Raw genomic sequence first — 13333 nt, forward strand, 5'->3', positions numbered from 1 at the left:
AAAAAGTCATACTATAGCATGTCGTCCAAAATATGAAAAAAAGTCATACTATAGCATGTCGTCCAAAATATGAAAAAAAGTCATACTATAGCATGTCGTCCAAAATATGAAAAAAAGTCATACTATAGCATGTCGTCCAAAATATGAAAAAAAGTCATACTATAGCATGTCGTCCAAAATATGAAAAAAAGTCATACTATAGCATGTCGTCCAAAATATGAAAAAAAGTCATACTATAGCATGTCGTCCAAAATATGAAAAAAAGTCATACTATAGCATGTCGTCCAAAATATGAAAAAAAGTCATAGTATAGCATGTCGTCCAAAATATGAAAAAAAGTCATAGTATAGCATGTCGTCCAAAATATGAAAAAAAGTCATACTATAGCATGTCGTCCAAAATATGAAAAAAAGTCATACTATAGCATGTCGTCCAAAATATGAAAAAAAGTCATACTATAGCATGTCGTCCAAAATATGAAAAAAAGTCATACTATAGCATGTCGTCCAAAATATGAAAAAAAGTCATAGTATAGCATGTCGTCCAAAATATGAAAAAAAAAAAGTCATACTATAGCATGTGGTCCAAAATATGAAAAAAAGTCATACTATAGCATGTCGTCCAAAATATGAAAAAAAAAAAGCATCGTCCAAAATATGAAAAAAAGTCATACTATAGCATGTCGTCCAAAATATGAAAAAAATTAATATTTTGGAATGTGGTCCAAAATATGAAAAAAAGTCATACTATAGCATGTCGTCCAAAATATGAAAAAAAGTCATACTATAGCATGTCGTCCAAAATATGAAAAAAAGTCATACTATAGCATGTCGTCCAAAATATGAAAAAAAGTCATACTATAGCATGTCGTCCAAAAATGAAAAAAATGTCCAAAATAAAAAAAGTCATACTATAGCATGTCGTCCAAAATATGAAAAAAAGTCATACTATAGCATGTCGTCCAAAATATGAAAAAAAGTCATACTATAGCATGTCGTCCAAAATATGAAAAAAAGTCATACTATAGCATGTTATAGCATGTCAAAATATGAAAAAAAGTCATAGTATAGCATGTCGTCCAAAATATGAAAAAAAGTCATAGTATAGCATGTCGTCCAAAATATGAAAAAAAGTCATACTATAGCATGTCGTCCAAAATATGAAAAAAAAAGTCATAGTATAGCATGTCGTCCAAAATATGAAAAAAAGTCATACTATAGCATGTCGTCCAAAATATGAAAAAAAGTCATACTATAGCATGTCGTCCAAAATATGAAAAAAAGTCATACTATAGCATGTCGTCCAAAATATGAAAAAAAGTCATACTATAGCATGTCGTCCAAAATATGAAAAAAAGTCATACTATAGCATGTCGTCCAAAATATGAAAAAAAGTCATACTATAGCATGTCGTCCAAAATATGAAAAAAAGTCATACTATAGCATGTCGTCCAAAATATGAAAAAAAGTCATACTATAGCATGTCGTCCAAAATATGAAAAAAAGTCATACTATAGCATGTCGTCCAAAATATGAAAAAAAGTCATACTATAGCATGTCGTCCAAAATATGAAAAAAAGTCATACTATAGCATGTCGTCCAAAATATGAAAAAAAGTCATACTATAGCATCCCTTGAAGAAGCCAGTGAAGAGCATCCAGAAGAAGGAGAAGAAGCCGGTGATAATCTCCTTGAGGCTCAGCTTCTTTATTTTCTTGAACTGCTTGCGTACGTTTTTAACAGAGAAAATCTGGCGGACGTGCGCGATCTTCGTCTTGACTGAGCGACACGCGGTGGTGAAGGCAGAGGCCGACTCCAGCGCGTCCTCTTCCTCCCCTTCCAGCTCATCCAGGAGGCTGTGTCCCTCTTCCTCCTCCTCCTCTTCGGGCTGTTCGACCATATCCGAGTCGGAGATCTGCGAGGCCAGCTGCATCTCAAAGATGGTGTCCTCGCAGAAGTTCACAAACATCTCCATCTTCTCGCTCTCTCCGCCCTCGTTGACCACGGCAAAGATGAACTCGCGCTTGGACTCTTTGACCTGCGGCTTCTCCCACTGCTCGCGGCTCGACTCGCTGATCTCGAAGTAAATCCTCTCGATTCGCTTCGCGCTGCCCATGATTTCAATACGACCCAGGTAAGGCTCAAAGTAGCTGAGCACACTTTCTGCCAGATCCAAGAAGGTGGCGAGGCGCGAGTCGTAGGGCATGTGCTCAGACAGGTTGGTCAGCAGCACGGCCACGTTGAAGCCGATGTCTTTGGCCGGCTCGTGGAATCGCTCCACGAACTCCTTGTAGTTGAACATGTCGTTCTCGTCGGCCTCCGCGCACGAGAGCAGGAACTCGATCTCCGACTGGTTGTACTGCTTCTGGTTCTCCATGGACTTCTGGAAGTCCTTCTTCGAAATAATGCCCTTACACTCGGGGTCATACTCCCTGAAGTTGTCCGAGGTGGTGAGATCCTTCAGCTTGAGGAACATGTCGAAGAACTTGAGGATCATCTCCACATTGCTGGAAGACTCCACCAGCGTGTCGACCATCTGCTTTCCAATGGTTCCATTCACCACATTACCTGACGGCGACAGTTCATTTGAATAAATTACAAACAACACCACAACAACAACACAGACGTTTACTAGAACAATCCCAGCAGATTTGTTATTACTTTTAAAGCTCTGAATAACGATTTTACCGTTCCTTTTGTCATTTCTCGGACACTGAATGACAGCTTCAGGCTCTTACCCTCAAGCAGAGACAGCAACATGACAACCATGTCCTTCTGTAAGTCCATCAGCTCCTTCAATAGCTCGATCTGACTGGCATCCTGCAAGGAGACCAGACACTGTTTAGAGGGAGTTTTCCCAAGAAAGAACACCAAGTTGTTTACACTTTAATCGTTCACCATTTTAAATCTTTGTTTTACTTCGTGGCATACATGAATGCCCCCCCCCCCCCGTGCAAATACATGCATATCTAGCTATTGTAATTAATACACTCGTCAGCAGCAGTTGCTACACTCGAATCAAAAAATGGAAAGACTTAAACTTAAAAAGATGAATAAATGAACTAGATATTTTTAAGGGATCTAAATTAATAAGATAGAACAATGTCTAAAGGAATTTCCTAATGCTTTGAGTAAATACGTTTTTTAAATGTGCACAAACACGCAGCTTCATGGGGATAGTCCGTTTTTTACATACAATTTGCGGTAATTATAATTAACAAGTGATTTCTCATATTTCCCACATACTATGGTGTAGCCACATTGGGTTACTTATTGATGTACTTCATGACATACCAAAATAAAGTCTGTTAGCTTGTTACAGTCTGTGAGAAAAAGTCAAGCAACACACGGTTTGTCGTACCTGGGATAGTTTCATTTGCATGTTTGCAAACACGTGCAAGAATCCCACCACTGCATCCCACAGTCTGCTGTGAGCTAAACTCTGCTGGTTGCCAATACACGGGCCCTGAAGAGGAGGGAGAGAGATGATGCAGGACAAAAAAAAAGAACACATCATCAAATATTTGATGAAAGGAATTGAGTCTTTACTTTGCAGATTCAACCGTGTTGACTGAAGGAGCAGCTTCTTACCTGAATGTACTCAGTGAGTGAGTTGAATATCTGCTTGGCTACAGATAAAGCTTTGGAGAAGTTGATTTTTCCTGTTTCATCGATGACGTCTTTGCCAGAGTAGTACCAGTAGAAGTCGCTGATGGATTCCTGAAGAGGAGAGTCACATTAGTGGACGGATAAAATCAAAAAATAAATGACAACATAAGTGATGAGGATATGTGAGATGTCGGCAGTCTACCTGCAGACGGAGCAGATAGTCCACGGTGCTGATAATGATGTTGACTGTGGTTGTGTTTCCTGTTTGAGTTCTCAGGAAGTTCTGGAAATCTGACAGAAACAAATATTTTCTCATCCACATCCTCGTGTCCTCGCTGATCTCTCAGGAAACAGGTGTAGAAAATAAACGTTGTTTGTGTGTGCGGCCTCACCTCCATTGTGCCCCTCGCAGAGAAGTTGCAAAAAGCGGAACAGATCTTTAGTAAACTCATCGTTCTGTAGTACCTTGGAGCCTTGAGAAAACAGATACTTCTGTGAATAAAGCTCAAACCCAACACGGCAGTCTTTATTTGCTCAATATAAGGAGGTATAACAATATGTGAAACTTCCCTTTAAAAGCAATTAATGAGGCAAGCAGGACATGTTTCTTGTTTAAAACATTTTTGAAGTCCAGGGCCTTTAGATTGCAGGTTATAAAACTGAATCCAAAGTGCTTTTTTTTAAAAATGCTCTTATATTAAACAACACTAGGACATTTCCATAAGCTGGTGGAAGCTTAATAACTTTCACATGCAGGCCACGATTGGGCCTGACGAATGTTTTTTATTTTCAGAAAGGCGCAGCGGACAGACGTGGTTTACGTGATTCATGGTTTAAATAAATCGACCAGATAATCCGGCCGACAAAATGAGCAGAATACATTTCTGAGAGCAGATAAAACCATGTGAAAGTTAGACACATGTATCATAGCCAGCTTTGTGAAATAAGCCCCGAGTTCAAAGCAAGACAAAGCTTTGCTTAGGCTGCAGACGAGTCCACAGACCTTCAGTCAAACCCTTGGTGGCACTGATAGCCTGATGGCGGCATATTTGAGCATCAGTAATAGGATTTGCATTAGTAAATGTTAACATGGAGGGAATGGGAAACAAATACCACACAAAAGGACAGGCAATGGATTCTGGAGATCCACTTTCTGTGTACTCCAACAGTCGGCATGCACTCTGTGTCCCTGCAGAAACCTGTGGGGCGGGAAGGGGCAGGGTACCAAAATAAAGCAGGAAGTGTGGACCACAGATATGAGAGGGGACATTCAGGGTGGAAGCATAGCCATATCAGGATCATCTAAATTTGCTATTTACCCCTCTGAGTGTGGACTGCCATCGATGAGTTTTTAAAATGACAGGAAGGAGACAAACGATACACGAAGACATAAGCAAAAAGAGAGGACATTGAGTTACAGTACGAGGAGATATGAATACATCAGCTACGAGTGAAGAAACAGAGACATGCAGTTAAAAAGAAAATAGTTTTAGACGGAGGGAAGGGGAGGGAGAAAAATCAAAGGCCTGGGCCGTATCTATGTTGCATCTAACAGGATGAGTACCAAATAAGAATTCAGTAAAGATGAAACGTTTTTAACAGTAACAGAGACACGAGTAGTAACGGTGACTTGTTAACACAGAGCTCAGTGGAGATGTTTAGCAGAGGACTGATGGAGAGACGGACAGAGTTTGATGTGGGAAGCATCGAGTGAGGAGTGTGTGGAAAAGTCGGAGGAAGATCAGAGGTCTTGTTTTAATGCTGGACCATGCCCTCTATGACTAAATATATTCTACGATTATACATGAAAAAGACTGACAGGAAGTGGGATTTTACTTTTAAATGAATCCCACCTGTTAGAGCGTACACAGACCCATAACATATTTACAACTAACTCACGCTTTGTTTACTGCAAAAAAGACATTAAAGACACCACACTGACGACTTCAGTGACTTCAGCGCAAGCAGCAAACTGTTTATATAAATCAAAATTCACATTGATAGCAATGTAATCAGAATTCAGTGACATCAATGTAATTTTGATTCATTTCAGAAGGCCATACAGACACTATTACGAACTAGCATTTATTAACAGCTTTGAATGGACACTGACAGTTGTCATGGTTCAGCATTAGTTCAGTGAGGGGAAGAAGGACGGTGTCGTTTTGTTGTTTTGTAATCGAGAGTAATACCAGGTGCTTCAGGCATCGACTGAACTTCAAGAGAAAACTGTCAAAAATTTGGGTTTTAGAAGAGAAAAAGAATCGAATATAATGCAACGCATCTACTAAGACTTCACTTCACTTACTTGAACCGTCCTCTGTCACCATGCCAAGTCCTTCTGCTTTGTTCTGCCTCTCAAACGCATTCAAATCCAGGACACTAGGAGAAGAAAGTCACAGGTCAATTTTCAGCACCTGATGTTTTTAATTGTTTTTGCAGAACGTATAACATCACGTCGCCCACCTGCAGGACTGCATCAGTCCTGAGAGACTCTTGAAAAAGCCTGCATCTCTTTTTTCTTTCAAGTAACCAAGCATTTTCTGTGATAAGAGAAATGAAGATTTAAACATCTTGTTAAATCCACATCCTAAACTGGATGTGTGGACACACAAAGTGAATATAAACGAATGCTGGATGACCTCACCTGCTGAACTTGCACATTTCCTCCATTTAAGATGGCGATACCCAGTTTGAGGGTGCAGGTCACCATGGGGCCCAAACGACCTGGAGGCAGAAAGGTAAGGTTAAAGTCGAGACCAATCAGTGAGGCGTTCATAAAACAGCAAGTCATTTCATGGAAAAGATGCGAGGATTCTGCCCGAAATACATGTGTGCATATGCATGTATCATGTACAGCATGTAGGAAGTAGAAGTGACAGAATGTCTCATGTCAGATCTGATTAGTTTGGATTTTTTTTTTTAGATTTCTGCAATAAAATGTAATGGCAAAAACCTCTCTAATGAAACTTTTAGACCATCACAATCATCATTTAGTTACCTTAGAATGAGCTCTTAATATCTACATAGGAAGCAGATCCTCGTCCTCGGAGCCCGCCATGTTTCTACGGTAGCCCAAAATGGACAAACCAAACAGTGGATCTAATGAGGGCTTTTTGCGGGGGGGGGGGGTTGTGCAAATTTAACGTCCACAATACATTCTCTTCTAGACTTAGGAGATGAAAGAGAGGTGAGGTCTCTCAATCTGCAACCACACCACTAGATGCCACTAAATCCTTTACACTGTTTCTTTAATTCTATCAAAAGAAAAACATTTGCAATTTTTTTTTTTTTTAAATCAACAAATTACTAAACTTTCAAATGAAATAATTTGATTTTGCTCTAGCACATCCACAACCTCCTTATCCATGGATTATTTGGGTGGCTGGTATCCAGCACAATGTCAAAGGCTGTTGTTACTATTAATAAAAAGACCGCCTTTATCTGTCGTTTTTAAGTGTCTGTAAAAGAAGTTGGAGGATAATTTCCTTTAACCAACCCCAACGATGTTGACAATTGCTGTGACAGAGCTTTGGATCCAACTAGCTGTGTAGTTAACTGGTCCCAAAACAAATCTAAACAAAAGATCAGGTCATTATTACCTTTACTGGCGCTGATCATCTGCAGCACCATCTCTGCTGCCCCACGAGCATGCAGCCTCGCCTGCTGATACAGAATCTTCTGCTTTTCCATCTCCTTTTCCTGAGGGGCAAAACACACACACACACACACACACACACACACACACACACACACACACACACACACACACACACACACACACACACACACACACACACACACACACACACACACGTACAGTAATTGGCAAAAGGGACATTTTTAAGAGTCTGACAACCAATGTGTGAACCAGAGTACCTCAAATGTCTTCTCTTTCCCTTCTTCCTCTTCTTCCTCATCCTCTGCACAGCTCTGAGAACACAGGAGGTCACCAATCGAGTTTAATTTTATTTATTAAAGAAAGGAGAGTTTTACCTGACGTATTTATTGATTGGTAAAAGAACTAAAGCGAGCACTACCTTTGCCATCATGTCTGCATACGCAATATACAAAGGATCTTCTTCCAAGTAACTGAAAAATCAAGTCACAGTCCATTACTGTCCGTTTCATAATAACAGACACAGTACATCAAACATGACAGATTGTTGATGGAATTATTCCTTTATGTTAAATTTTAAAGGTAAAAGCTAAATGAAATAAACCACAATAATGAAATCAGTTTAAAATGCAGACTCTGCCATGTTCAGTCACTTAAACGCCTCACCTTCTCTCTGTCAGAGCGTTGTGGCTGAAGTGGAGGATGAGTTGGTGGAGGGGGTCAGGCTGGATCTCAGCCACCTCCTCTTCCTCCTCCTCCACAATCTTCATGGGGGTTTTCTGCAGGGGGGTCCAGAGGAGTGAACGGTTAAGCTCTGCCCAAACCTTTACCAGCTCAATACTCATCCCACGACAGCTTTAACTCATCCACATTTTCTTCGTCTTCACACACCCACCGACGACCGCGCACATTCACGCGTTTGTGAAAAACACTGAGATGAGTCGTTCACCTAGCACTGGCATGCAGATGGGTTGTTGTGTCCTGGTGATCCGTGTGAGAGGAACGGGACGAGGAAGTTAAAGAGTGCATTATGAAAAGTGCTGGAACCAGTTTTCAAACACATGCATGTGACAGCGAACAGATGCAAGCAGTAAGCCATTTGGTGATGTGACTTCAAACATGAGGAATGATCCTGACAGTGAAGGAGCATCACAAAGAGGGAGGATGACAGCTACACAAACCTTCAAGAGTCTAAACTAATCTGACAGAATTGTAGAATTAAAATCACAATCCTATCAATAACAGTGGATGAGCTGATAATAAAGCTTCTGTATCTGAGGTTTTACTGAGTTTTGGTGTTTGGATGAATTTGCTGCACATCTGCATACAAAGATCTGATATGAAATGTGATCGTCACATGACTACGCGAGCATGCCACTGACGTCACGGCCACAGAACGCACTGTAACGTCACCTTCACACTCACACTACAGACTTACAGAGTACAGCGAAAGGACAACTGATGGGTTGGATCCAGATCTGACAGCCAAACAGCTAGTGACAGTCTCCTACTAGGGAAAGGCCCTCCTTACCACTGCTGTCAGAAAGCCTGCTTTTCTAGAGCTGTGCGCGCCGGAGCTGGCCCTGTGTCTCCTGAGTTGGTCATGCAGCCTCTGACCCCTGACGGATCTCTGTTTGAAGGGTTTCGCGCGCCTAGAGCGGGGGCCCCTGGGTGCTTTGGGCGAGGTCCCCGCCCGGCTGCGCTCCCAAGGCTCAACGGGCGTGGAGCTAAAGAAGCATTCGGCAGACAGGACCGGCAGAGGGGTGCCAACGCAGGGCACGCGGGGCGAGGGCGAGGCGAGCCCAGTACTTACTGCCAGATCCTGAACTAGCTTCTCCTCAAAGGAGTACTCCTCTGCCTCTATCCAAAGTCTCTGATAGGCCGGGATGAAGAAGTTGATAGCACGATGCCTGGGGAGGGGGGGAGGTGAGGGGAGGTGGGGAGGAATGAAGGGGAGCAGGGAGGGAGGTACAGTGGCATTAGGGCGGGTTGTGGTGAGTTTTTTTTTGTTTTGTTTTGTTTTTTTTGTTTGAGGAGGAGGAGACAGGAAGGAGAGATGTAAGGGGGGAGGAAGGGGTTACAGGAAGTGCATTTCAGGCAGGGTGGTGATTGGTCAATGTGGGATCCACTGGGTCTTCTGACTGGTCATATTTCAATCTCTAAAACAACTGCAGCTACTTTCATCAGGTTGGAAAATTCATTATAGGAACATGCACACTTTAGGGGGGGGAGATATGCAGTTTTCCAACACATCAATGGGTCTATTCGACTTCCATTTGTCCTCTTTTAAATGATCAAATTCACTCTATACATTTTTCTTCACAAAGATGCACAGATGTGTTGTGAAAATGCACATCTGTCAGATGAAAAACAAATCTTTAAATCATCATAACTCTCTCTCTCTCTCTCTCTCTCTCTCTCTCTCTCTCTCTCTCTCTCTCTCTCTCTCTCTCTCTCTCTCTCTCTCTCTCTCTCTCTCTCTCTCTCTCTCTCTCTCTAGGGGGAGGAAATATGACAAAAAAAACAGCTTTTTATATCTTACTGTGACCAAGCAAAAATGTTGTAAACCAGCTAATCAGCTTATCAAAGTCAAGACTGCGTTTAACAGATTTCTTTCTTTCTTCTTCTTTCCTTTTCTTCATTCCTTCCTTTAGGGTTCACCTGAAATGAAACAGAGGCCTGCAGCTTGCAGTGTGCTTCCACTTTCCAAATCAGTTTGGTTCAGTCAATTCTCAGGCTCATTCTAGCTGACCAATCAGAATCAACAGTGCAGAAACAGTTGGTTGCTAGGCACAGCTCGCTCCACAGCCTGGTGGATGGAGTGGGGAAGGGGGGGGTCGGACAGATGAAGCATTCGCCCCGTGGTTTCACTTTACCGTCAGCAGGGAGAACAGGCGGTCAAAGCTGGAGGCTTTGAACGCCCTTTCCAGCCAAACCTCCCGATAGCCATTCAGGAAGTAATTATTATTTTTGTATCTGAGGGAGGATGAGGTAGTGTTATGCAAGAAAACAACACAGAGGAGAGACTGTCATTAGGGAGGTGATGAGGGGTTCACATGGGCACACAATCAAGAAAAAAAAATGGCCCACCCCCCCACGGCTACTCGGTGATTGATTGTTATGTACGGTTAGATTGTGATAAAGCAACGTCTTAACTGGCTTGTTTAAACACAGGATGCCAATATTCAATAATTGACATTTCTTAATTATTTTCAGAAGTGTGACAGGTGAAAAAAAAAAGAAAAAAAGACTCACCTGGGTAGATTGTAGAGCGGAGCCATGCGGAAACACGCCACCACGGCACGCTTACGCTGTTTGGACAGCAGCTTATGCATAACGGCCTTCTTGTTCCTCAGAGGTTGCTCCACCTGAGGAGTAATGAGGGAGTTGTGAAATTACATAATATCTGTATTATTTAACAGGCATAATTAGTGTATCAAATTATTATTTACATTACTGCAAATTAAAGTTTAATTTAGAGCTGAAATGATTTGAATTGATGATAATTCCTAATTAGTCTTTTTTTAATTTTTTTTTTATAAGAATTAAGAAAATCTCTTGCCGCAGTTTGTTAAACTACTTGATTCATGAAAAACTGTTATCACACACCCAGAAGGCCTTGCTCTGTGTCATTTTTAAATTGATTTGCCCTATTAGGAGGAAGACACCCTTTGTGGGACTGCTGATACTTTATCCCTTTTCTTGAGATGATCTAACTTTAGGTCCCAAGAACTACTAAGTCATTGCTACGTGATGGATTGTTTTTATTTGAGCTCTAATGGTAATCGTGGTTTTTCACCTGCTCCAGGTAGAAGACGGCAGCAGAGATGCTCTGGACTCGGTCCACTGTGTGCTCAGAGTCTGCCGGTTCTTCGCTCTTCACCACGACGTCTTTGTACAGGTTCAACTGCCACTGGACCGCCGGGTCATCGGACTACAGCAAAACACAGCAATCAAATCAATGAGTAAGCCACAGAAAAGTAGGCTTAACATTATTATCATTATGCGCTGCTCTTGCTGCCCGAGTTGTCTTACCTTGTCCTGGAGATGTAGATTCTGACGCAAGTGCTCCTTCACCTCATCATCTGTGTCTTTCTATAAACGGAAAAGGTGTTTACATCACAGAAAGATTGCAATGCTGTGGCCATAAAAGAAATTGTCACGATAGTGTTAAAAACGCACAATACAGACTGAAGATTAAAGTAAAGACGCAACATAATGGGTCTGGTCAAGAGGCACCAGTCTACCTGTATCTTTGATGTAGAAAGTTGCACTGGTAAGCACCGAGATATACCACACACTCATAGAACGAGCACGTGCCGGAGTATTTAGCTGGTATTTAGTTTGTCTGAAAATCTCTACAGTAGGTCTTTGGTCAGCTCACCAGACTGTAGCGTATCTTGGCCACAGAGATGAGCTCCTGGTCTCCTGGGGTGCACATGTTGAGGCCGATGGGCAGCATCTTCTTCAGGGCAGCTATGATCAGAGACGTCTGGACGGAGTAATATTCACCACGACGGCGCTTGTGTTTCCTCTCCTGGTCTCCACCCGACTACAGAGAGGGGCAAGAGGCGTGAAGTTTATTTATTGATGTGGTAACGCTACGAGAGCTTCAGGTTTCCCCGAATCTGTAAGTGTTTTTAAAACTGAAACTTTAAGATGCAGATTTTTTATTATTTTATTAGAAATTTTGTATTTGTCGTGCACTTTTTGCCTCAATCGTACCATTGGAATTATTTAGTTTTTACTGTTATTATTTAAAGGGATTTAGAGAGAAGTAAATCTAGCCTCTGGGTCCACAGAAGAGCTCACTGTTCTTTTTTATATTTGATTAATTTAAACTCATCCTGCTATGATTTGGCCTTCATGTTTCATAGCCGGGGTTATAACACTCCCTCAGAAACTCCAACCAAACAAATGCTGAAATAAACAGAAGACAGTTAAAATTGTGTTGTTTATATTGTGATCATTTGTATTTTACTGAATATCAAGTTATTAAATGTCGGGTCCTATTAAACAAGATTTCTTGGAGAATAGTTTTCGTGTTTTACAAATCAAATTAAACAATCAAATCCTTTTTAATCCCCTTAACTTTAATGCTTTAATATACAGTATGTCTTCCATTGGTTTTATCCGTTTTCTATGTTCTCTGAGAATGTACTCTTTTTTTTTTTTTAAATGAACTATTTTAAATTGCAAATCAAATTTAGCCATAAAATCATTTTATCATCATCATCACCAGTTAGCAAGCAGAGTACCTCAGAGGCTTCAGAGCTTTTTCTCCGCTGTGAGCGATCGTGTCAAAGCAACCCAAGAATACAAATAAATCAACAATCTGGCTCCAAAACAAATAAACAACCAACTCTCCCAGCGACAGCTGGTTGAGCGGCTGTCGAACCGAACGCTGTCCACATCAAGATATACGACCGACTTTACCACGACAAAAATGTCATATGTCGAAAACCCTGGATGTAAAGTGGAATTTAAGAGGTGTGAACTCCTGCGGTTGATTTGTTGAACATCTCCTATCTACGTATTCGGCTTGTTCAGCATCTGTCAGGGACGCCCGATTGAAGACACAAGAGAGGTGCTTATGTAAGGAGGTTTTTTTCTTATTTAAACTGGAACACTTTGAGGATCTCATCAGGAAAGTCTGGTTGTGCTGACATAGTCAAGGAGACAAATTAAACCCAGAGAGGACTGAGATGTACTCGGCTCCCTCTTCAGGGTTTGTTACATCCGATGTCACCCGGAGTGATGAGGTCAAACTCCAAAAAGAAAGCTTTACTCTTAGAAGAGGCCAGATTTACTTTTATTGAAAATTTATATTAGAAATTCATATTTAGAGAACGTCAAAGGAGAATTTGTACAATGTGATGACCCAAATAATCAGATCAATACAAATTAATTTATTATTTGTTGACCTGGTGATGATATTTCTGGATATTTCTGTCTACTGCTTCATAATTCTGCCTGATTAAAACAAAAATCAAAAATACTCAATAACTGCTAAATTGGAGTGATTTTTTTTTAATGTAATCTGGTCTTTTAAAAAAAAATTCTTACCATACACAAATTCCACGGAAATACCAAAAACCGAAACCTC

The 13333-nt window shown here is 41.1% G+C and overlaps 1 protein-coding gene across 1 annotated transcript in view; it reads right to left on the reverse strand.

Moving 5' to 3' along the window:
• Nucleotides 1-1622: 1622 nt before the first annotated feature.
• Nucleotides 1623-13333, reverse strand: part of LOC138635044 (ryanodine receptor 3-like) — a gene marked incomplete at its 3' end in the record, with an annotated part of 103603 nt that continues 91892 nt past the window's right edge. The window contains exons 75-92 of the mRNA XM_069722352.1: nucleotides 11612-11779; nucleotides 11263-11322; nucleotides 11027-11161; nucleotides 10483-10595; nucleotides 9041-9137; nucleotides 7894-8006; nucleotides 7649-7700; nucleotides 7488-7541; nucleotides 7211-7310; nucleotides 6256-6335; nucleotides 6075-6151; nucleotides 5917-5990; nucleotides 4001-4081; nucleotides 3811-3899; nucleotides 3591-3719; nucleotides 3361-3465; nucleotides 2738-2819; nucleotides 1623-2567 (exon numbers count right to left, since the gene is read on the reverse strand). Of these exons, the coding sequence (XP_069578453.1) occupies nucleotides 1623-2567; nucleotides 2738-2819; nucleotides 3361-3465; nucleotides 3591-3719; nucleotides 3811-3899; nucleotides 4001-4081; nucleotides 5917-5990; nucleotides 6075-6151; nucleotides 6256-6335; nucleotides 7211-7310; nucleotides 7488-7541; nucleotides 7649-7700; nucleotides 7894-8006; nucleotides 9041-9137; nucleotides 10483-10595; nucleotides 11027-11161; nucleotides 11263-11322; nucleotides 11612-11779 (2554 nt within the window). The remainder of the gene's footprint in view (nucleotides 2568-2737; nucleotides 2820-3360; nucleotides 3466-3590; nucleotides 3720-3810; nucleotides 3900-4000; nucleotides 4082-5916; nucleotides 5991-6074; nucleotides 6152-6255; nucleotides 6336-7210; nucleotides 7311-7487; nucleotides 7542-7648; nucleotides 7701-7893; nucleotides 8007-9040; nucleotides 9138-10482; nucleotides 10596-11026; nucleotides 11162-11262; nucleotides 11323-11611; nucleotides 11780-13333) is intronic.

The sequence above is a fragment of the Brachyistius frenatus genome, unplaced genomic scaffold (genome assembly GCF_029030835.1).
Source record: "Brachyistius frenatus isolate BFR_SWC_R1_liver_20210118 unplaced genomic scaffold, ASM2903083v1 Contig_286, whole genome shotgun sequence".
Lineage (NCBI taxonomy): Eukaryota > Metazoa > Chordata > Actinopteri > Embiotocidae > Brachyistius > Brachyistius frenatus.